The 22,958-nt window shown below is 45.8% G+C and overlaps 1 protein-coding gene across 1 annotated transcript; it reads right to left on the bottom strand.

Annotated features, from left to right (window-relative positions):
* Nucleotides 1-1,045: 1,045 nt before the first annotated feature.
* cav2 (caveolin 2) lies at nt 1,046-6,774 on the bottom strand. The gene is made up of 3 exons (XM_029667439.2): nt 6,114-6,774; nt 5,017-5,204; nt 1,046-3,468 (listed from the first exon to the last, which is right to left on the bottom strand). Exons 1-3 carry the CDS (start codon nt 6,435-6,437, stop codon nt 3,318-3,320), a joined length of 663 nt encoding a protein of 220 aa, XP_029523299.1. The 5' UTR covers nt 6,438-6,774; the 3' UTR covers nt 1,046-3,317.
* Nucleotides 6,775-22,958: the final 16,184 nt, after the last annotated feature.

The raw sequence follows: 22,958 nt of genomic DNA, 5'->3' as shown, positions 1-22,958 counted from the left end.
AGGTTATAAACTGAGTCCCAGGTCAGTATTGTCCTGTGTGTAAACCTGTAGGTTATAAACTGAGTCCCAGGTCAGTATTGTCCTGTGTGTAAACCTGTAGGTTATAAACTGAGCCCCAGGTCAGTATTGTGCTGTGTGTAAACCTGTAGGTTATAAACTGAGTCCCAGGTCAGTATTGTGCTGTGTGTAAACCTGTAGGTTATAAACTGAGTCCCAGGTCAGTATTGTCCTGTGTGTAAACCTGTAGGTTATAAACTGAGCCCCAGGTCAGTATTGTGCTGTGTGTAAACCTGTAGGTTATAAACTGAGTCCCAGGTCAGTATTGTCCTGTGTGTAAACCTGTAGGTTATAAACTGAGTCCCAGGTCAGTATTGTGCTGTGTGTAAACCTGTAGGTTATAAACTGAGTCCCAGGTCAGTATTGTGCTGTGTGTAAACCTGTAGGTTATAAACTGAGTCCCAGGTCAGTATTGTGCTGTGTGTAAACCTGTAGGTTATAAACTGAGTCCCAGGTCAGTATTGTCCTGTGTGTAAACATGTAGGTTATAAACTGAGCCCCAGGTCAGTATTGTGCTGTGTGTAAACCTGTAGGTTATAAACTGAGTCCCAGGTCAGTATTGTGCTGTGTGTAAACCTGTAGGTTATAAACTGAGTCCCAGGTCAGTATTGTCCTGTGTGTAAACCTGTAGGTTATAAACTGAGTCCCAGGTCAGTATTGTGCTGTGTGTAAACCTGTAGGTTATAAACTGAGTCCCAGGTCAGTATTGTGCTGTGTAAACCTGTAGGTTATAAACTGAGCCCCAGGTCAGTATTGTCCTGTGTGTAAACCTGTAGGTTATAAACTGAGTCCCAGGTCATGCTCCATAGGCCCACAGGCAGAGGCAGCTCTTCTCCTCTCTATATAGGATTGTGTCTTGTGCAATCAGACCAGCTCAGTTAGTAATTTATGACTTTTCTCTGGCACTGAGACTGAGAAACATTACCCTAGCCCTCCTATCACAGTTCACATTACCTTCTATGACAGACAGACATATCAATACTCAGAACAATTTAGAAATAAGAATCTTTATTTTTGGTACTTTACACAAATCAAAGAATACTTGTTGAGCAGAATTAGAATCATATCGTTGTCCATTTTTACTACATTGTTTCATCTCGTAAAAAAAACCTCCAGCCCAAACTCAACACCGATACAATCCCACCAGCAATTTTCTCTCGGTAGAGAAGAACCAACTCAGCCAAGTACAGACATGGTCTGTGAACTGTCTTGCTTTATAGCCGAATGATTAGAAGTTACTGAGAGAACCGCTGCGCTTGATTGTCCCTTTCTTGCAGTCAAATGACAAACTTGCCCTCTAGTGGCCTCATGGGTGGAATGTTATTAACCATTTTTATAATTTCATAATGAATAAACATACATTTATTTTATAACAGAAAATCCGGTGTTTCTACGTCAAATGATTTTGTTGTTGATATTTTAGTCTTCTGTGATGTATGTAAAGGCTAATAATGGGATACATTCCATGAATGAATACATTCCAACTCTATATCTGACATGGTACAGGTGTCTTTTTTTAAGCCCATAACCACATGTGTGAGGTATACTTTTGTTTCAAAGTAGATTTGTTTAAGACTACCAAGAAACAGCCAGTGTGACCCTGATTCAGCACACTGCAGTAAAAGGCGAAACAAAGCACAGGGTCTTGTGTGAGTCCTATTATTGATATGAGCTGTGAAAAACTGGTGGCAATATCTGCCAGATATTTCTGTCAGTTATCTGTCTGTGGAGTTGGGTTTTGAAGTAAAGCATGCACGCTAGCTACTACTAGCTGCTAAAAACAAGCTCAGCAGCACCTACAATATTAGAAAAAAGTATTCCAAAAGAGTTCTTCAGCTGTCCTCATAAGAGAACCATTTGAAGAACCCTTTTTGTTTTCAAGTATAACCCTTTTGAGTTCCATGTAGAACCCTCTGTGGAAAGGGTTCTACATGGAACACATAAGGGTTCTACCTGGTACCAAAAAGGGTCTCTTCAAATGGTTCTCTTATGGGGACAGCTGAAGAACTCTTTTATGTTCTAGATAGTACAGTTTATGTTTTTCTAAGTGTGTAGGCCATGTACCTGACAAGTGTATCAAGGCTTCACTCAATAGAATTAACTGGAGTGTATTCACCTCATTATCTTAAGGAACACAAGCAGCAAGTTCTGTCCAGTTTTTTCAGGACTTCAATCAAAACATGGACAATCATGAAACATGACAAATGTGCATGGCATATAAATAGTAAGTTAGAGAGCCAATACTCGTGTTTTATATTATATTGGACATTTAGTCCACTTCTTGTTTAAATGTATATAACTGTCTTAGGTTTTTACCGTAGGTTTTTTAGGGACGGTTTCCCGGGCACAGAAAAACAAGCGTAATGGAGACAAAAAGGACGCTTAATAGAGAATTTCTAGGCTTAATCTATGTCCGGGAAACTGCCCCTTAGTTTAAAAGCTAACGCCCCAAAATATATCCAAAGCACTGCGAGATCAACACAGCAGTAGCAAAATAAGGCTGCACAAGTATGCAATAAGCTGCATCCCAGAATCTTGGATCTATGTACACTCTATTACAGAAAACATATGAAGGAATTCATTCATTCAATTTCCAGCTGAATTCTCTGCTATATATACATCACATAAAAAGCAGAAACTACACAAATATTACATGTCTGCTGTCAGGGATGGTATGATGCCTTACCGTCAAAAACCATGTTGCCCTGATCTGATCGAATATGATTAAAACAGTTCTTTAGAATCAGAATCAGAACTATGGAATGACAAGAATTTGTTTTGGTCACAAATGCAAAATGGTCCTTTTGGCAGTATACATAAAAACCCTTTATAAAGCTGGACACAATAACTTCTATAAACATCAAACCTTATTATTAATATTTGGTGAAATTCCAGATGATATAAATGATCATGTTGGATCATGTTATTACCCAGATGGTGTCATGGTGTTGTCTAAGGGAAGTTTACCCCAATCAACCTTTATGACCACTTAAAAACATACCATTACTTTACAGGTAGCCGTTAGCCTTCTTATAAATGATTATATCATCATTCTAGCAGATATTATGGAGTGTTGATGTTGGCTTTATAAAGAGCTTATATATTTCAACACAAACATGAGTAAAGGATATCTTATTTTTCCACTTAGACGTATGTCAAAAAAAGTTCTAGCCTTAAATAAATCCTTTTTAAGTCTCTCTCATCCGACCCCCTGCTTTCCCCCCTCTGTGCTTTTTCGTGACAGGGAAGGAAAGCCCCTATCAGTTGTCTGTGGTCTTGACGTGAACTGATGACAGACACCGGCCCATACTGAGGAAGAGAGGGGTGACGAGCATGTCTGTCAGGCTGCTCCAGACCACCTGGACAGAGGGCAGCGCCATTAGACAGCTCCGCACCACCGGCATTAGCACCCTGAAGGAAGGACCACAACGACAGGTTCAACTGTGCATCACAAACATGCAGTATTCTTCCAGTGCACATAGTGTGTAGTCGTGCATAGCTATTACACATACGTATATGTATTACATTACGAGAAACCTATAACCTTGAGTTTAATAAGTGCATGAGAAAGCCAAGTTGTGCTTGTTACAGACAGCAGAGTACCTCTTAACATGCATTCAACACACAGCCTTCTTCATCGTCTTAATTTGTCCCTTCGGGATATTCATAATTGTAAACAGTTAATGCAGACTTTCATGAATGCTTGTAGCCTGCAATATGTATTAAGGCTAGGGAGTGTGTTGTTATCAATGTGCCTTTCTCTAGTGCCACTGTGTCTTGTAACACTCAGCCAAACCCCAGCCATCTATTGACCAGACACAGGGTCAACTATTTGCTACAGTTGCCATTCCACCCTCTATTGATTTCTGCCTATGTCACCAACGCCATATTTACATTGCTTATCCGCCATAAAAGCTGTGACAGACAGTGCCGACTTTCTCTTCCTCTACACAATAACTGCGTACCAAATTGCACCCTATTCTCTATACAGTGCACTAATTTTGACCAAAGCACTATGGGCCTTATGGGTGCCATTTGGGATGCAGACAACGGCTTTAAGCAGAGTAAATTCTGTAGAGAGACTGAGACATTGAGACATGGAGAAATGAGTCCAGAAACTGTAGTAAAGATCAGATGAAAGTTTCTTTGTGACATGCCCACAAAACAATGCCCAAAACCATATGTAGCCTATCTATTCTAGTGGAATGTCCCACTCTCCTCTGAAAATAGGCCTACGGTGCTGCAAGGCAGACTAGAATGCCAACTGTCTGGCAGGGGTTATGGGGGCATTTTTCCACTACTACTGGAACACTGCATTCCTCCTAACTTTTTATACAGTGCCTCACTTTTGGTGTTGTTTCAGCAAGTAGCCAGCCTACTAAGTGGCTCTCAGGCAGTTTGTGAATGTAAGGAGTTGCACGATATCCCTACAACTTAAAGGAAAATACCATTCAAAAACTATCTTTTGGTATTTGTTTTCATTCGACCACTGTTGATATAACAAAACACATCATACTTTGACACTTTATGTATTTTTTTGTGTTCTATATCTTGAAAATTTGATTGTTGACATGCAAAACATTTCTGAACTGTATCAACAGTGGACAAATGAAACAAATACCAAAATATAGTTTTTGAGTGGTATTTTAGGCACCTGTGACCACTGGCACGCAAATAGTACATCATGTAAAATAGGCCTATATACCTGCATATGGAAAGGTTACCAAATAATGACCAAAATCAAGTTAAAACACTTCAAACTTATTCACAGTTTTACCCTCCCTATGATAAATAGCTTATGTTAATGTCAATATACCAGCTTAACTGTGCAAACTGACACGCAGTATACCACCCTCTCTGTCATCAATGGGACAAAACATTTAGGCAGCAAAACAGGCAAAGGAAACATTGGCCCTTGGCCAAGCACCGAAATAACAAGATAGCATGTGATGTTCATACCAAATATGAACACAGCTGAAGACCCCGAAGACAATACCAAGGATAAACGCCATGGGCACAGCAAGGATGGTGGTCAATATTAGGTAGAAGCCATATTTGACCAGTTCGAAGACAGCGTGACTTCCTATCCATACTTTGTCGAAGCTGTGGCTCGAACTGGGCTCTGCTATCACATCGTCAAAACCAACCTGGGGAAGGAGATATCTTGTCAGGAATCATTCATTCATATACCCATCTGTCACCATCTGTCCTGTAAAATCACTAACAAACAATCAGATGTTTCTGAAGTGTCTGATCAGGTAGCCAGGTCTCATAGACTAGATGTAACATAGTAAATGAAAAATCCGAAACACACACATTAGTATGATATGTTACATTTGGTATGGTTAAATAAGACAGATGGTTACTTAAGGCAAAAACGAAAATTGGGTGTTTGGTTGGGGTGGATGAGTAGGCGTATAATGCAAATGTCTAGCAACACAAAGGTTACAAGTTGGAATCTCATCCTGGACAACTTTTAGCTAATTAGCAACTTTTCAACTACTTAGCATGTTAGTTAAATCTTCCCCTAACCCTAACCTTCACCCTAACCCCTAGTCTATCTAGAAATTGTAACATATCATGTGTTTTTCAAACATTTTTTCCATTTTGCAAATTCGTAACATATAATATGAATTGTAATCCATAACATATAATAAAAAATGGGTGACGGTCATCCACAAATTAACAAATTAATACACAAACTAATACATAGGAAACGTGACATATCATACTAAAGTGGGATCTTGGATTTACGTATAGAATAATCCGAAATGCTCTGAGACCAGGTTGGTTCAGGAAATGGATGGATAAGAAAACTCCAAATGAAAACTCACAGCCAATTTATAAATTATACTCATAGGCAAAAGCAATGATTTGTGCAGCTATTACGCATGCACAGCATACAATGTTGTTATTACTTTATTACTTATGGCAAAGTAACAATGACATAATGAAAGTATCGAACTATGGCTTGATATAGGCATATCCACATACTGTAGTTTACTTTGTGAAACCCGAAGCGCACGGTGTGCTGATACACTGATAGGGTAGCTTACCTTTAAGTGCGCGTTTATGTCATTGGGATCTCGGTCTGGAATCGCCGCATATACTTTGTCATTTTTCGACAGAATCGGTTCGATTGATCTGTTGAACTCGTCCTCGTCCATGATAATGCTCGTTTCGTAATTCACCTTTTCGAGACCCATTTTCACTTGACAGTCCTGCGACGCGGTGAGCGGCGTAGAGCTGTCGTTGGTCAGAAGCTGGGAGCGCTCTTTGCATTTAGAACTGTGCCCGTGCCGTGCGCATCTGAAACGGACCCACGCCCCGCGCGGAAAGCACCGCAATGTGGGGTAGTAGACACAACAAGCAAAAGTCATGTCGCCATGAAATGTTAAACTAGAGGACAAACATTTTTGTATTTGACACTGTATTTATTTATACATTTGTCTGATTAGAATCGAGTTATCTGAACTAGCCTATATTGAACTAGGCCAATCTTGCAAGATTGTAATGGACATTATTTGTTAATATCTCAATATGTATATCAACTGGACACTGACCACCCTAGAAATAAACTCATTCCCATTCAGATAAGCATGTGGTGTCTGAGTGCCAAGTCACAAAGAGCTTCAATCATCAGTCTCAATCATCATGGTCTCATTCCTTCACTTCCTCTTGCTCTATTTGTTCCTGTCTCCATCCACTATCACGCACTCTCCAAATAAGAGTGATGTGGAGGAGAGAGGAGGAGAGGAGGATGAAACAAGGGAGACGTGCATGTGAGGTTGGGAAATATAAAAAATACAAACACACACACACATGGACACACATAGAGGCTATGTTTGAATGTTGTAGTGCTCCCAACCCCCACCCTGGTAGAGAAAAACCCTTTATGGTGTGATGTCTGAGGCAGAGGATTGTGTGTGTGTGTGTATATGTATGTGTGTATGTGTTTGTGGCAGAGAAAAAAACGTTGGGTTACACAGCAACTGAGTAGGCCTACAGAGGCTGTTTACCTGTACAGAAAGCATAAACAAACATTGAGTGCATTTTGTGCAAGTCATCATGATATTCTTGCAAATTCATTGCACTGATTGAGTTCAGTGACCTTTTTCTCTGCTGTTTCTGAACATACCTGGGAGCAATTTTTGAATCGCTCTGTCTTCAGATTTTTAAAACCAGGATATACATACAGTGGGAAAGACATCTTGCTGTGATTATTCTCACAGTGACCCAAATGCATTTCTAATGACCACATATACCACACGTGTGTGTGCCTGCATGCATGTATTCAGGGCTGGGCCTAGCCTTTTGCGGTTCCTAAGCAACATTTTGTTGTGGGGCCCTCCCACCTCACGAGCAAAACATTTTAATGGTCCCTCTCTTGACGGTGGACAGAAAAAATAGAAGTTTTAGAGTTAATTTCCTGCAATTCTACACATTTTGCAATGGAAGGGGTAGAGGAAATGTGGCAGTTTTAAAGCAGGTTTGCTGCAATTCTCCACATTTGCAATTCGGCAGAGAGAAGACTTAGCAGTTTTATAACTCATTCCATGCAATTCTACAAATTTTGCCATGGGATGGAGAGAAACATTTACAGATCATTTCCTGCAATTCTACACCGTTTGTCATGACTTATGCCATGTTAATATGACCTCTGAGTGAGAGTGAATAACAAATGAATGAGGGCCCCCTAGAAGTCAGGGCCCCTGGGCACGTACCCTATGTGCCCGGTTGGAAATTCAACAATGATTACTACAAGTTTAGATAGCTGGCTAGACAAACTTACCAATCTACAAAGGGTTAGCTAACATGGGCTAATAGAATGACTGTCAGTGACTGACAAGAGATAAACTGCTGATGCACAACCACATTTCGTTTTTTACTCAGGGGCCCCCTAGTGGCCACGGGGCCCTAAGCGATTGCTTATTAGTGACGGGGGAAAAAAATACATACAATTACATATTTCATATCGAGATATTATTATTTTGAATATATCGTATCATTTTGATAAAATCGCAATATTATTTTTGTGCTAGTTGGCTGTATCTGCACCTTCATATCTTGTCCTCCATCATCTTTTTAAACAGGAAGCCAAATTGTTTTCAGCGCTTTTATTTCTATGACTGATTTAAAACGTATTTTCTCATGACTCTTGTCTCTCTGCAGCAGACATATGGTGAGGAATATGTTTGGAACATCAAATCACAATATAGTCACAGTATCAAATCGCAATACATATAGAATCGTGAGAATCGCAATACATATCGTATCGCACCTACGTACCGTGATAATATCGTATCCTGAGATCCCTGGCCATTCCCAGCCCTATTACTTATGTTGCTTATGCCTGGAACCTGCCCAGCATGTATGCATATGTGTGTGTGTGACCGTCAACTCTTTTGTCCACCACTTTGCATTTTATTTGTTGATGAACAAGGTCAGTTGGGTGTTCTTGTCTGTAGAGTGGACGTAGTATAAACAACAGGGGCCTTTGTATATAGAAAAAGTAGGTCAGGGCTGTGTGTGTGTGTGTGTGTGTGTGTGTGTGTGTGTGTGTGTGTGTGTGTGTGTGTGTGTGTGACAGCGAGGCAGAAACCCAGTCAGCAAGCGTGGTGCAGCAATACAAACCCACAATCCCTAGGATTAAACACACAGGGCTTTTCTGACAGCCAAGCATTCAACGAGGGAGGCCTGGCTGGCTAGTTGGCTGGGATAGGGTCGGATAGGGTTGGGTAAGGATAGAGTTAGGGAGCAACAGGGGAAGTGGCTGTTAGTGGTGGTGGTGATGGTGGTAGTGATAGTGGTGATGGTGGTGTGTGGGGGAAATGGTGGTGGTGGTAATGGTGGTGTTGGTGGTGGTGGTGTGTGGAGGGGGGCAAATAGTGGTGGTGGTGATGGTGGTGGTGGTTATGGTGATGGTGGTGATGGTAGTGGTGATGCTGGTGTGTGGGGGGAAATGGTAGTGGTGATTGTGGTGTTGGTGTGATGATGGTGATGGGGGCAAATGGTGGTGGTGGTGGTGATGGCGGTGGTAATGGTGATGGTGGTATTGGTGGTGATGGCGGTGGTGGTTATGGTGGTGATGGTAGTGGTGGTGGTGATGGTAGTGGTGATGGTAGTGGTAGTTATGGTGGTGGTGGTGCTGATGGTAGTGGTAGTTATGGTGGTGGTGGTGCTGATGGTAGTGGTAGTTATGGTGTTGGGGGTGGTGATGGTAGTGGTAGTTATGGTGTTGGTGGTGATGATGGTAGTGGTGGTGGTGGTGATGGTAGTGGTGGTGATGGTAGTGGTAGTGGTGGTGGTGGAGTGGTGGTGGTGGTGGTGGTGATGGTGGTGGTGGTGATGGTAGTGTTGGTGATTGTAGTGGTGGTGGTTATGGTGTTGGTGGTGGTGATGGTAGTGGTGGTGGTGGTAGTTATGGTGGTGGAGATGGTGGTGTTGGTGATGGTAGTGGTGGTGATGGTGATGATAGTGGTGGTGGTAGTTATGGTGGTGGTGATGGTAGTTATGGTGGTGGTGGTGGTGGTGATCGCATCCGCGCTTCGGTCTGCAGGTTGTATAACTTTTTCATTACATTTCATTACATTTCATTATAGTACAACGGTCTGATTTGTCTAATCTTAGCAATTTCTTCTTAGCTAGCTACATAGTCGTCGTTGTATCAAAGATAATTGCGTAATTATCGTATTTCGTCGTCTCCTATCTGCCCAACACGTTCACCGTCTACCGTAGCACTGTAGTAACTATCACACTCAACTGAACGACTTGATTAGTGTAGTGTTAGCTAGCTACATAGTTGTCTTTGCTGTCTTCGTATCCAAGATAATTGTGTAGTTAGAGTGTGTAGTCTTAGAGTGATTATCTTAATTTACCGAGGTTAGCTAGCCAGCTATTTTGTCGTCCTTAACGTAGGAGACACTCCTAGCTAGCCAATAGCCAGCCAACGTCTACTGAATAGAACTTTCGCATTCGGTCGCATTCCGCTTCGCTCCACAGGTAGTATCATATTTTCATTTCATTTCATTACAGTCCCAACGGTGTGATTTGTTTGATCGTAGCTAGCTACATAGCTAGCTACATAGCCGTCTTTGTTTCAAAGATAATTGTGTAGTCTAGAGCGATTTTCTAGGTTAGCTAGCCAGCTATTGTCGTTCTCCTAACGCAACGTAACGTAACCAACACTGCTAGCTAGCCAGCTAGCCCCGAAAAGCAGCATTGTAGAAACTTCACACTCAACGGAACGACTTGATTAGGGTAGTGTCAACAACGCAGCTAGCCTACCTCAGCAGTACTGTATCATTTTAATCATTTTAGTCAATTAGATTCTTGCTACGTAAGCTTAACTTTCTGAACATTCGAGACGTGTAGTCCACTTGTCATTCCAATCTCCTCTGCATTAGCGTAGCCTCTTCTCTAGCCTGTCAACTATGTGTCTGTCTATCCCTGTTCTCTCCTCTCTGCACAGACCATACAAACGCTCCACACCGCATGGCCGCGGCCACCCTAATCTGGTGGTCCCAGCGCGCACGACCCACGTGGAGTTCCAGGTCTCCGGTAGCCTCTGGAACTGCCGATCTGCGGCCAACAAGGCAGAGTTCATCTCAGCCTATGCCTCCCTCCAGTCCCTCGACTTCTTGGCTCTGACGGAAACATGGATCACCACAGACAACACCGCTACTCCTACTGCTCTCTCTTCGTCCGCCCACGTGCTCTCGCACACCCCGAGAGCTTCTGGTCAGCGGGGTGGTGGCACCGGGATCCTCATCTCTCCCAAGTGGTCATTCTCTCTTTCTCCCCTTACCCATCTGTCTATCGCCTCCTTTGAATTCCATGCTGTCACAGTTACCAGCCCTTTCAAGCTTAACATCCTTATCATTTATCGCCCTCCAGGTTCCCTCGGAGAGTTCATCAATGAGCTTGATGCCTTGATAAGCTCCTTTCCTGAGGACGGCTCACCTCTCACAGTTCTGGGCTCATTCACCACAAAGCCCACTGATATTGCAAACAACATTAATTACTTTTTCATTGGCAAGATAAGCAAACTTAGGGATGACATGCAAGCAACATACATTGACACTACACATCCAAGTATATCGGACCAAATTATGAAAGACAATAATTGTACTTTTGAATTCCGTAAAGTCAGTGTGGAAGAGGTGAATTTTTTTGTTGTTGTCTATCAACAATGACAAGCCACCGGGGCCACTGAGGTCTGACAATCTGGATGGAAAATTACTGAGGATAATAGCAGACGATATTGCCACTCCTATTTGCCACATCTTCAATTTAAGCCTACTAGAGAGCATGTGCCCTCAGAACTGGAGGGAAGCTAAAGTCATTCTGCTACCCAAGAATAGTAAAGCCCCCTTTACTGGCTCAAATAGCCAACCAATCAGCCTGTTACCAACCCTTCGTAAACTTCTGGAAAAAATGGTGTTTGACGAGATACAATGCTATTTCACAGTAAACAAACAGAATTTCAGCATGCTTATAGGGAAGGACACTCAACAAGCACAGCACTTACACAAATGACTGATGATTGGCTGAGATAAATTGATGATAAAATGATTGGGGGGTTTCTTGTTAGACTTCAGTGCGGCTTTTGACATTATTGAGCATAGTCTGCTGCTGGAAAAATGAGATTGATGCCTTGATAAGCTCCTTTCCTGAGGACGGCTCACCTCTCACAGTTCTGGGCGACTTTAACCTCCCCACGTCTACCTTTGACTCATTCCTCTCTGCCTCCTTCTTTCCACTCCTCTCCTCTTTTGACCTCACCCTCTCACCTTCCCCCCCTACTCACAAGGCAGGCAATACGCTCAACCTCATCTTTACTAGATGCTGTTCCTCCACTAACCTCATTGCAACTCCCCTCCAAGTCTCCGACCACTACCTTGTATCCTTTTCCCTCTCGCTCTCATCCAACACTTCCCACACTGCCCCTACTCGGATGGTATCGCGCCGTCCCAACCTTCGCTCTCTCTCCCCCGCTACTCTCTCTTCTTCCATCCTATCATCTCTTCCCTCTGCTCAAACCTTCTCCAACCTATCTCCTGATTCTGCCTCCTCAACCCTCCTCTCCTCCCTTTCTGCATCCTTTGACTCTCTATGTCCCCTATCCTCCAGGCCGGCTCGGTCCTCCCCTCCCGCTCCGTGGCTCGACGACTCATTGCGAGCTCACAGAACAGGGCTCCGGGCAGCCGAGCGGAAATGGAGGAAAACTCGCCTCCCTGCGGACCTGGCATCCTTTCACTCCCTCCTCTCTACATTTTCCTCCTCTGTCTCTGCTGCTAAAGCCACTTTCTACCACTCTAAATTCCAAGCATCTGCCTCTAACCCTAGGAAGCTCTCTGCCACCTTCTCCTCCCTCTTGAATCCTTCTCCCCCCTCCTCCCTCTCTGCAGATGACTTCGTCAACCATTTTGAAAAGAAGGTCGACGACATCCGATCCTCGTTTGCTAAGTCAAACGACACCGCTGGTTCTGCTCACACTGCCCTACCCTGTGCTCTGACCTCTTTCTCCCCTCTCTCTCCAGATGACATCTCGTGTCTTGTGACGGCCGGCCGCCCATCAACCTGCCCGCTTGACCCTATCCCCTCCTCTCTTCTCCAGACCATCTCCGGTGACCTTCTCCCTTACCTCACCTCGCTCATCAACTCATCCCTGACCGCTGGCTACGTCCCTTCCGTCTTCAAGAGAGCGAAAGTTGCACCCCTTCTGAAAAAACCTACACTCGATCCCTCCGATGTCAACAACTACAGACCAGTATCCCTTCTTTCTTTTCTCTCCAAAACTCTTGAACGTGCCGTCCTTGGCCAGCTCTCCCGCTATCTCTCTCAGAATGACCTTCTTGATCCAAATCAGTCAGGTTTCAAGACTAGTCATTCAACTGAGACTGCTCTTCTCTGTATCACGGAGCGCTCCGCACTGCTAAAGCTAACTCTCTCTCCTCTGCTCTCATCCTTCTAGACCTATCGGCTGCCTTCGATACTGTGAACCATCAGATCCTCCTCTCCACCCTCTCCGAGTTGGGCATCTCCGGCGCGGCCCACGCTTGGATTGCGTCCTACCTGTCAGGTCGCTCCTACCAGGTGGCGTGGCGAGAATCCGTCTCCTCACCACGTGCTCTCACCACTGGTGTCCCCAGGGCTCTGTTCTAGGCCCTCTCCTATTCTCGCTATACACCAAGTCACTTGGCTCTGTCATAACCTCACATGGTCTCTCCTATCATTGCTATGCAGACGACACACAATTCATCTTCTCCTTTCCCCCTTCTGACGACCAGGTGGCGAATCGCATCTCTGCATGTCTGGCAGACATATCAGTGTGGATGACGGATCATCACCTCAAGCTGAACCTCGGCAAGACGGAGCTGCTCTTCCTCCCGGGAAGGACTGCCCGTTCCATGATCTCGCCATCACGGTTGACAACTCCATTGTGTCCTCGTCCCAGAGCGCTAAGAACCTTGGCGTGATCCTGGACAACACCCTGTCGTTCTCAAATAACATCAAGGCGGTGGCCCGTTCCTGTAGGTTCATGCTCTACAACATCCGCAGAGTACGACCCTGCTTCACACAGGAAGCGGCGCAGGTCCTAATCCAGGCACTTGTCATCTCCCGTCTGGATTACTGCAACTCGCTGTTGGCTGGGCTCCCTGCCTGTGCCATTAAACCCCTACAACTCATCCAGAACGCCGCAGCCCGTCTGGTGTTCAACCTTCCCAAGTTCTCTCCACGTCACCCCGCTCCTCCGCTCTCTCCACTGGCTTCCAGTTGAAGCTCGCATCCGCTACAAGACCATGGTGCTTGCCTACGGAGCTGTGAGGGGAACGGCACCTCAGTACCTCCAGGCTCTGATCAGGCCCTACACCCAAACAAGGGCACTGCGTTCATCCACCTCTGGCCTGCTCGCCTCCCTACCACTGAGGAAGTTCAGTTCCCGCTCAGCCCAGTCAAAACTGTTCGCTGCTCTGGCCCCCCAATGGTGGAACAAACTCCCTCACGACGCCAGGACAGCGGAGTCAATCACCACCTTCCGGAGACACCTGAAACCCCACCTCTTTAAGGAATACCTAGGATAGGATAAAGTAATCCTTCTCACCCCCCCTTAAAAGACCTAGATGCACTATTGTAAAGTGGCTGTTCCACTGGATGTCATAAGGTGAAAGCACCAATTTGTAAGTCGCTCTGGATAAGAGCGTCTGCTAAATGACTTAAATGTAAATGTAAATGTGATGGTAGTGTTGGTGATGGTAGTGGTGGTGGTGGTGGTGATGGAGTGGTAGTGGTGGTGGTGGTGATGGTAGTGTTGGTGATTGTAGTGGTGGTGGTTATGGTGTTGGTGGTGGTGATGGTAGTGGTGGTGGTGGTGGAGATGGTGGTGGTGGTGATGGTAGTGGTGGTGATGGTGATGATAACGGTGGTGGTGGTGTTGATGGTAGTGGTGGTAGTTATGGTGGTGGAGATGGTGATGGAGTGGTAGTGGTGGTGGTGGTGATGGTAGTGTTGGTGATTGTAGTGGTGGTGGTTATGATGTTGGTGGTGGTGATGGTAGTGGTGGTGGTGGTAGTTATGGTGGTGGAGATGGTGGTGGTGATGGTGATGATAGTGGTGATGGTGGTGTTGATGGTAGTGGTGTTGATGGTAGTGGTGGTGATGGTGGTGGTGATGGTGGTGGTGCTGATGGTAGTAGTAGTTATGGTGGTGGTGATGGTGGTGGTGATGTTAGTGGTGTTGATGGTAGTGGTGGTGGTGGTGATGGTAGTCGTGGTGGTGGTGGTAGTAATGGTGATGGTAGTGGTGGTGATGGTAGTGGTAGTGGTGGTGGTGGTGATGGTGGTGATGGTGGTGGTAGTGGTGATGGTGGTAGTGATGGTAGTGATGGTAGTGGTGGTGATGGTAGTGGTGGTGATGGTAGTGGTAGTGGTGGTGGTGGTAGTGGTAGTGGTGGTGGTGGTGGTGATGGCAGTGGTGGTGATGGTAGTGTTGGTGATGGTAGTGGTGGTGAGGGTAGTAGCGGTGGTGGTGGTGGTGGTGATGGTAGTGGTGGTGGTGGTAGTGGTGGTGGTGATGGTAGTGTTGGTGATGGTAGTGGTGGTGATGGTAGTGGTGGTGGTGGTGATGGTAGTGGTGGTGGTGGTGGTGATGGTAGTGTTGGTGATGGTAGTGGTAGTGGTGGTGGTGGTGGTGATGGTGGTGGTAGTGGTGGTGATGGTAGTGGTGGTGATGGTAGTGGTAGTGGTGGTGGTGGTGGTGATGGTGGTGGTAGTGGTGGTGATGGTAGTAGTGGTAGTGGTGGTGGTGGTGATGGTAGTGGTAGTGGTGGTGGTGGTGGTGATGGTAGTGGTAGTGGCGGTGGTGGTGATCTTTTTATTTTTTTTTCATACAGTATCAGTATCTGTCAGTATGTTAGTAGTCCATTAAACAAAGTGGTCCCCAGGCATAATTAAACAGGAATAGGGTATAACTACTACATACTCCATCAATGGCATGTTCATGTTCCCATAAGACACACTGTAGTATCCAGAGAACATCTAAAACACCGTGCAACTGCATGTTCAAAACTGCACCCTGCAATTTTACTTAGTATAATGACGAATGTGTTTCAACAAGGAAGTAACTTCTAGATAGCTTCTAGTTATCTATATGTAGCAAAAACATTTTGTTTTTAAATATTCTTAAAGTAACTGCCCAGTGAAAATTTCACTCATATTGTCAGTAATTCTAGGTCATAGACAAACAGGGTCTAGACACAGATACAGATACACCCTGTCCTACTGGCATGGATCCAAGCTATAGGCCCAAGTGACCTATGTACATGTATGTGGTCATTGTTTTTCTTAGACATAAGCTGACATATTGTTCCCTTGCATACACCTGTTAATGACATGCAGCCCCTATTGTTTTCTCACGCATATTATTCCATAGACGTGTTAGTTTTCGCTGCTAATGTGAACAGCAGATGAGGTTCCACCAGCAGCGTCATCGATGACCTTCCTGTGGCTTGGGTGCTATTTTTGATGCTCATTCCCAGGAATGTTTAATGAATTCACCAAGCCACCACATTCCAGGACCTGAATTAAAATACTATTTGAAAATCTTTGAAATACTTTTAGAGTTTGCTTTAGTCCCAGATGAACAGGGTTTGCACATTTGTGACTTTTCCATTGGTTCGATTGTAACAGGCAAGCTCAGTCGAGCATTAGTATTTGAATCCAGATCTGCCGCAGTCCAGGACCTCCAGTGGTCCCTAAAGGACCAGTGCCCTAATGGGGAACCGCTGGAACGGTGATGAGGGCTTCCTCTGACTTAATGAGGAACAAATGTGTGCATGCTTGTTAGGGGACAGGGGGAACAATCAGTGCACTCACTGTGGATGTGGGGCATCTTGTTGACGGACCCCAGAGGAGAGGACTGCAAACTTCCCTGATGTTTCTCAAATGGCACCCGATTCCCATTGTAGTGTACATCTTATAGAGCTTTGGTCTAAAATCCCTAGCATGATTATGGGAAATGCCTGGGGAGTGCATTTCAGGACCACTGCACTTGAACTTTGAGTGACAGTTTTTATCTGCCTGAGGTGTGTGTGTGTTTTCTTGAGTGTATGTTCAAGTACTATCATGTCTGTTTGTATGCGTGTCTGTATGTGTTTGTGTGTGTATTTGAGGGAATGTGTACTTGTGTGTAAGTTTGTTAATGTTCATGTACACTATATATACAAAAGTATGTGGACACGCCTTCAAATGAGGGGATTTGGCTATTTCAGCCATACCTGTTGGTGATAGGTGGATAGAATCTAGCACACAGCCATGCAATCTCCTTAGGAAAACAGTGGCAGTAGAATTGCCTTATTGAAGAGCTCAGTGACTTTCAATGTGGCACTGTCATAGGATGCCTCCTTTCCAACGAGTCAGTTTGTCAAATTTCTGCCCTGCTAGAGCTGCCACGGTCAACTGTAAATGCTGTTATTGAGAAGTGTAAACGTCTAAGAGCAACAACGTCTCGGACGCGAAGTGCTAGGCCACACAAGCTCACAGAAGGAGATCGCCAAGTGCTGAAGAGTGTAGCATGTAAAAATTGTCTGTCCTCGGTTGCAACACTCACTACAGAGTTCCAAACTGCCTCTGGAAGCAATGTCAGCTCAAAAACTGTTGGGAGCTTCATGAAATGGGTTTCCATGGCCGAGCAGCTGCACACAAGCCTAAGTTCACCATGCACAATGCCAAGCGTCTGTTGGAGTGATGTAAAGCACGCAGCTCCATTGGACTCTGGAGCAGTGGAAACGCGTTCTCTGGAGAGGGCTCGCAAGGCTGCCGGCCCAGACGGCATCCCTAGCCGAGGCCTCGGAGCATGCGCAGTCCAGCTAGCTCAGGTGTGTTTACGGACATTTTCAATCTCTCCCTATCCCAGTCTGCTGTCCCCACATGCTTCAAGATGGCCACCATTGTTCCTGTACCCAAGAAAGCAAAGGTAACTGAACTAAATGACTATCGCCCCGTAGCACTCTCTTCTGTCATGAAGTGTTTTGAGAGACTAGTCGAGGCTCATATCACCTCTACCTTACCTGTCACCCTAGACCCACTTCAATTTGCTTACCGCCCGAATAGATCCACAGACGATGCAATCACCATCACACTGCACAGTGCCCTTTCCCATCTGAACAAGAGGAATACCTATGTAAGAATGCTGTTCATTGACTATAGCTCAGCATTAAACACCATAGTAGCTCATAATCAAGCTCGAGGCCCTGGGTCTGAACCCCGCCCTGCACAACTGGGGCCTGGACTTCCTGACGGGCTGCCACCAGGTGGTGAAGGTAGGAAACAACATCTCCACTCCGCTGATCCTCAACACTGGAGCCCGACAAGGGTGCGTGCTCAGCCTACTCCTGTACTCCCTGTTCACCCATGACTGTGTGGCCAAGCAAGCCGCCAACTCAAACATCAAGTTTGCAGACGACACAACAGTAGTAGGCTTGATTACCAACAATGACAAGACAGCCTACAGGGAGGACGTAAGGGCTCTGGGAGTGTGGTGATAGGAAAATAACCTCTCACTCAACGTCAGCAAAATAATGGAGATGATCATGGACTTCAGGAAACAGCAGAGGGAGCACCCCCCTATCCACATCGATGGGACCTCAGTGAAGGTCAGTAGAGGTCAACTGATTAATCGGAATGGATGATTAATTAGGGGCGATTTCAAGTTTTCATAACAATCGGTGTCCAAAATCTGCGTGGTAGGCTGACCACCTGTTATGCAAGTGCAGCAAGGAGCCAAGGTAAGGTGCTAGCTAGCATTAAACTTATCTTATAAAAAACAATCAATCTTAACATAATCACCAGTTAACTACACATGGTTGATGATATTAATAGTTTATCTAGCTTGTCCTGCGTTGCATGTAATTGATGCGGTGCCTGTTAATTTATCATTGAATCACAGCCTACTTCGCCAAATGGGTGATTTAACAAGCGCATTCGCGAAAAAGCACTGTTGTTGCACCAATGTGTACCTAACCATAAACATCAATGCCTTTCTTAAAATCAATACACAAGTATATATTTTTAAACCTGCAAATTTTGTTAATTTTGAATGCTAACATGAATTTCTTTTAACTAGGGAAATTGGTTCACTTCTCTTGCGTTCTGTGCAAGCAGAGTCAGGGTATATGCAGCAGTTTGGGCTGCCTGGCTCGTTGCGAACTGTGTGAAGACCATTTCTTCCTAACAAAGACCGTTAATTAAGTCTATGATTTGATAGAGCATTCAGTCTAACTGAGCGGTGGTAGGCAGCAGCAGGCTCGTAAGCATTCATTCAAACAGCACTTTCCTGCATTTGCCAGCAGCTCTTCGCTGTGCTTCAAGCATTGTGCTGTTTATGACTTCAAGCCTATCAACTCCCGAGATTAGGCTGGCAATACTAAAGTACCTATTAGAACATCCAATAGTTAAAGGTATATGAAATACAAATGGTATAGAGAAAAATAGTCCTATAATAGCTACAACCTAAAACTTCTACCTGGGAATATTGAAGACTCATGCTAAAAGGAACCACCAGCTTTCATATCTTCTGAGCAAGGAACTTAAACGTTAGCTTTTTTACATGGCACATATTGCACTTTTACTTTCTTCTTCAACACTTTGTTTTTGCATTATTTAACCCAAATTGAACATGTTTCATTATTTATTTGGGACTAAATTGATTTTATTGATGTATTATATTAAGTTAAAATAAGTGTTCATTCAGTATTGTTGAAATTGTCTTTATTACAAATATATATATAAAAATCGGCCGATTAACAGGTATTGGCTTTTTTTGGGCCTCCAATATTCGGTATCGATATTGGCGTTGAAAAATCATAATCGGTCGACCTCTAGTGGAAAGCTTCAAGTTCCTCAGTGTACACATCGCAGACAAACTGAAATGGTCCACCCACACAGACAGTGTGGTGAAGAAGTCGCAACAGCGCCTTTTCAAACTCAGGAGGCTGAAGAAATTTGGATTGGCACCTGAAACCCTCACAAACTTTTACAGATGCACAATTGAGAGCATCATATCGGGCTGTATCACCGCTTGGTACAGCAACTGCACCGCCCGCAACTGCAGGGCTCTCTTGAGGGTGCTGCAGTCTGCCCAGCGTATCACCGGTGTAAACTACCTGCCCTCAAGGACACCTACAGCACCCGACATCACAAGAAGGCCAAAAAGATTATCAAGGACAACAACCACCCGAGCCACTGCATGATCACCCCGCTATCATCCAGAAGGTAAGATCAGTACAGGTGCATCAAAGCTGGGACAGAGAGACTGAAAAACAGCTTATATCTCAAGTCTACTGAATAGAACTTTCGCATCCCGGTCGCATTCCGCGTCGCTCCACAGGTAGTATCACTTTTTCACTTCATTTCATTACAGTCCCAACGGTGTGATTTGTTTGATCGTAGCTAGCTACATAGCTAGCTACATAGCCGTCTTTGTTTCAAAGATAATTGTGTAGTCTAGAGCGATTTTCTAGGTTAGTTAGCCAGCTATTGTCGTTCTCCTACGCAACGTAACGTAACCAACACTGCTAGCTAGCCAGCTAGCTCCCGATAAGCAGCATTGTAGAAACTTCACACTCAACGGTACGACTTGATTAGGGTAGTGTCAACAACGCAGCTAGCCTACCCCAGCAGTACTCTATCATTTTAATCAATTAGATTCTTGCTACGTAAGCTTAACTTTCTGAACATTCGAGACGTGTAGTCCACTTGTCATTCCAATCTCCTCTGCATTAGCGTAGCCTCTTCTCTAGCCTGTCAACTATGTGTCTGTCTATCCCTGTTCTCTCCTCTCTGCACAGACCATACAAACGCTCCACACCGCATGGCCGCAGCCACCCTAATCTGGTGGTCCCAGCGCGCACGACCCACGTGGAGTTCCAGGTCTCCGGTAGCCTCTGGAACTGCCGATCTGCGGCCAACAAGGCAGAGTTCATCTCAGCCTATGTCTCCCTCCAGTCCCTCGACTTCTTGGCTCTGACGGAAACATGGATCACCACAGACAACACCGCTACTCCTACTGCTCTCTCTTCGTCCGCCCACGTGCTCTCGCACACCCCGAGAGCTTCTGGTCAGCGGGGTGGTGGCACCGGGATCCTCATCTCTCCCAAGTGGTCATTCTCTCTTTCTCCCCTTACCCATCTGTCTATCGCCTCCTTTGAATTCCATGCTGTCACAGTTACCAGCCCTTTCAAGCTTAACATCCTTATCATTTATCGCCCTCCAGGTTCCTCGGAGAGTTCATCAATGAGCTTGATGCCTTGATAAGCTCCTTTCCTGAGGACGGCTCACCTCTCACAGTTCTGGGCGACTTTAACCTCCCCACGTCTACCTTTGACTCATTCCTCTCTGCCTCCTTCTTTCCACTCCTCTCCTCTTTTGACCTCACCCTCTCACCTTCCCCCCTACTCACAAGGCAGGCAATACGCTCGACCTCATCTTTACTAGATGCTGTTCCTCCACTAACCTCATTGCAACTCCCCTCCAAGTCTCCGACCACTACCTTGTATCCTTTTCCCTCTCGCTCTCATCCAACACTTCCCACACTGCCCCTACTCGGATGGTATCGCGCCGTCCCAACCTTCGCTCTCTCTCCCCACTACTCTCTCCTCTTCCATCCTATCATCTCTTCCCTCTGCTCAAACCTTCTCCAACCTATCTCCTGATTCTGCCTCCTCAACCCTCCTCTCCTCCCTTTCTGCATCCTTTGACTCTCTATGTCCCCTATCCTCCAGGCCGGCTCGGTCCTCCCCTCCCGCTCCGTGGCTCGACGACTCATTGCGAGCTCACAGAACAGGGCTCCGGGCAGCCGAGCGGAAATGGAGGAAAACTCGCCTCCCTGCAGACCTGGCATCCTTTCACTCCCTCCTCTCTACATTTTCCTCCTCTGTCTCTGCTGCTAAAGCCACTTTCTACCACTCTAAATTCCAAGCATCTGCCTCTAACCCTAGGAAGCTCTTTGCCACCTTCTCCTCCCTCTTGAATCCTCCTCCCCCTCCCCCCCTCCTCCCTCTCTGCAGATGACTTCGTCAACCATTTTGAAAAGAAGGTCGACGACATCCGATCCTCGTTTGCTAAGTCAAACGACACCGCTGGTTCTGCTCACACTGCCCTACCCTGTGCTCTGACCTCTTTCTCCCCTCTCTCTCCAGATGACATCTCACGTCTTGTGACGGCCGGCCGCCCAACAACCTGCCCGCTTGACCCTATCCCCTCCTCTCTTCTCCAGACCATCTCCGGTGACCTTCTCCCTTACCTCACCTCGCTCATCAACTCATCCCTGACCGCTGGCTACGTCCCTCCCGTCTTCAAGAGAGCGAGAGTTGCACCCCTTCTGAAAAAACCTACACTCGATCCCTCCGATGTCAACAACTACAGACCAGTATCCCTTCTTTCTTTTCTCTCCAAAACTCTTGAACGTGCCGTCCTTGGCCAGCTCTCCCGCTATCTCTCTCAGAATGACCTTCTTGATCCAAATCAGTCAGGTTTCAAGACTAGTCATTCAACTGAGACTGCTCTTCTCTGTATCACGGAGGCGCTCCGCACTGCTAAAGCTAACTCTCTCTCCTCTGCTCTCATCCTTCTAGACCTATCGGCTGCCTTCGATACTGTGAACCATCAGATCCTCCTCTCCACCCTCTCCGAGTTGGGCATCTCCGGCGCGGCCCACGCTTGGATTGCGTCCTACCTGACAGGTCGCTCCTACCAGGTGGCGTGGCGAGAATCCGTCTCCTCACCACGTGCTCTCACCACTGGTGTCCCCCAGGGCTCTGTTCTAGGCCCTCTCCTATTCTCGCTATACACCAAGTCACTTGGCTCTGTCATAACCTCACATGGTCTCTCCTATCATTGCTATGCAGACGACACACAATTAATCTTCTCCTTTCCCCCTTCTGACGACCAGGTGGCGAATCGCATCTCTGCATGTCTGGCAGACATATCAGTGTGGATGACGGATCATCACCTCAAGCTGAACCTCGGCAAGACGGAGCTGCTCTTCCTCCCGGGAAGGACTGCCCGTTCCATGATCTCGCCATCACGGTTGACAACTCCATTGTGTCCTCGTCCCAGAGCGCTAAGAACCTTGGCGTGATCCTGGACAACACCCTGTCGTTCTCAAATAACATCAAGGCGGTGGCCCGTTCCTGTAGGTTCATGCTCTACAACATCCGCAGAGTACGACCCTGCCTCACACAGGAAGCGGCGCAGGTCCTAATCCAGGCACTTGTCATCTCCCGTCTGGATTACTGCAACTCGCTGTTGGCTGGGCTCCCTGCCTGTGCCATTAAACCCCTACAACTCATCCAGAACGCCGCAGCCCGTCTGGTGTTCAACCTTCCCAAGTTCTCTCACGTC

The sequence above is a fragment of the Oncorhynchus nerka genome, linkage group LG9a (assembly GCF_034236695.1).
Source record: "Oncorhynchus nerka isolate Pitt River linkage group LG9a, Oner_Uvic_2.0, whole genome shotgun sequence".
NCBI lineage: Eukaryota > Metazoa > Chordata > Actinopteri > Salmoniformes > Salmonidae > Oncorhynchus > Oncorhynchus nerka.
This window is presented reverse-complemented; position numbering and strand designations above follow the sequence as displayed.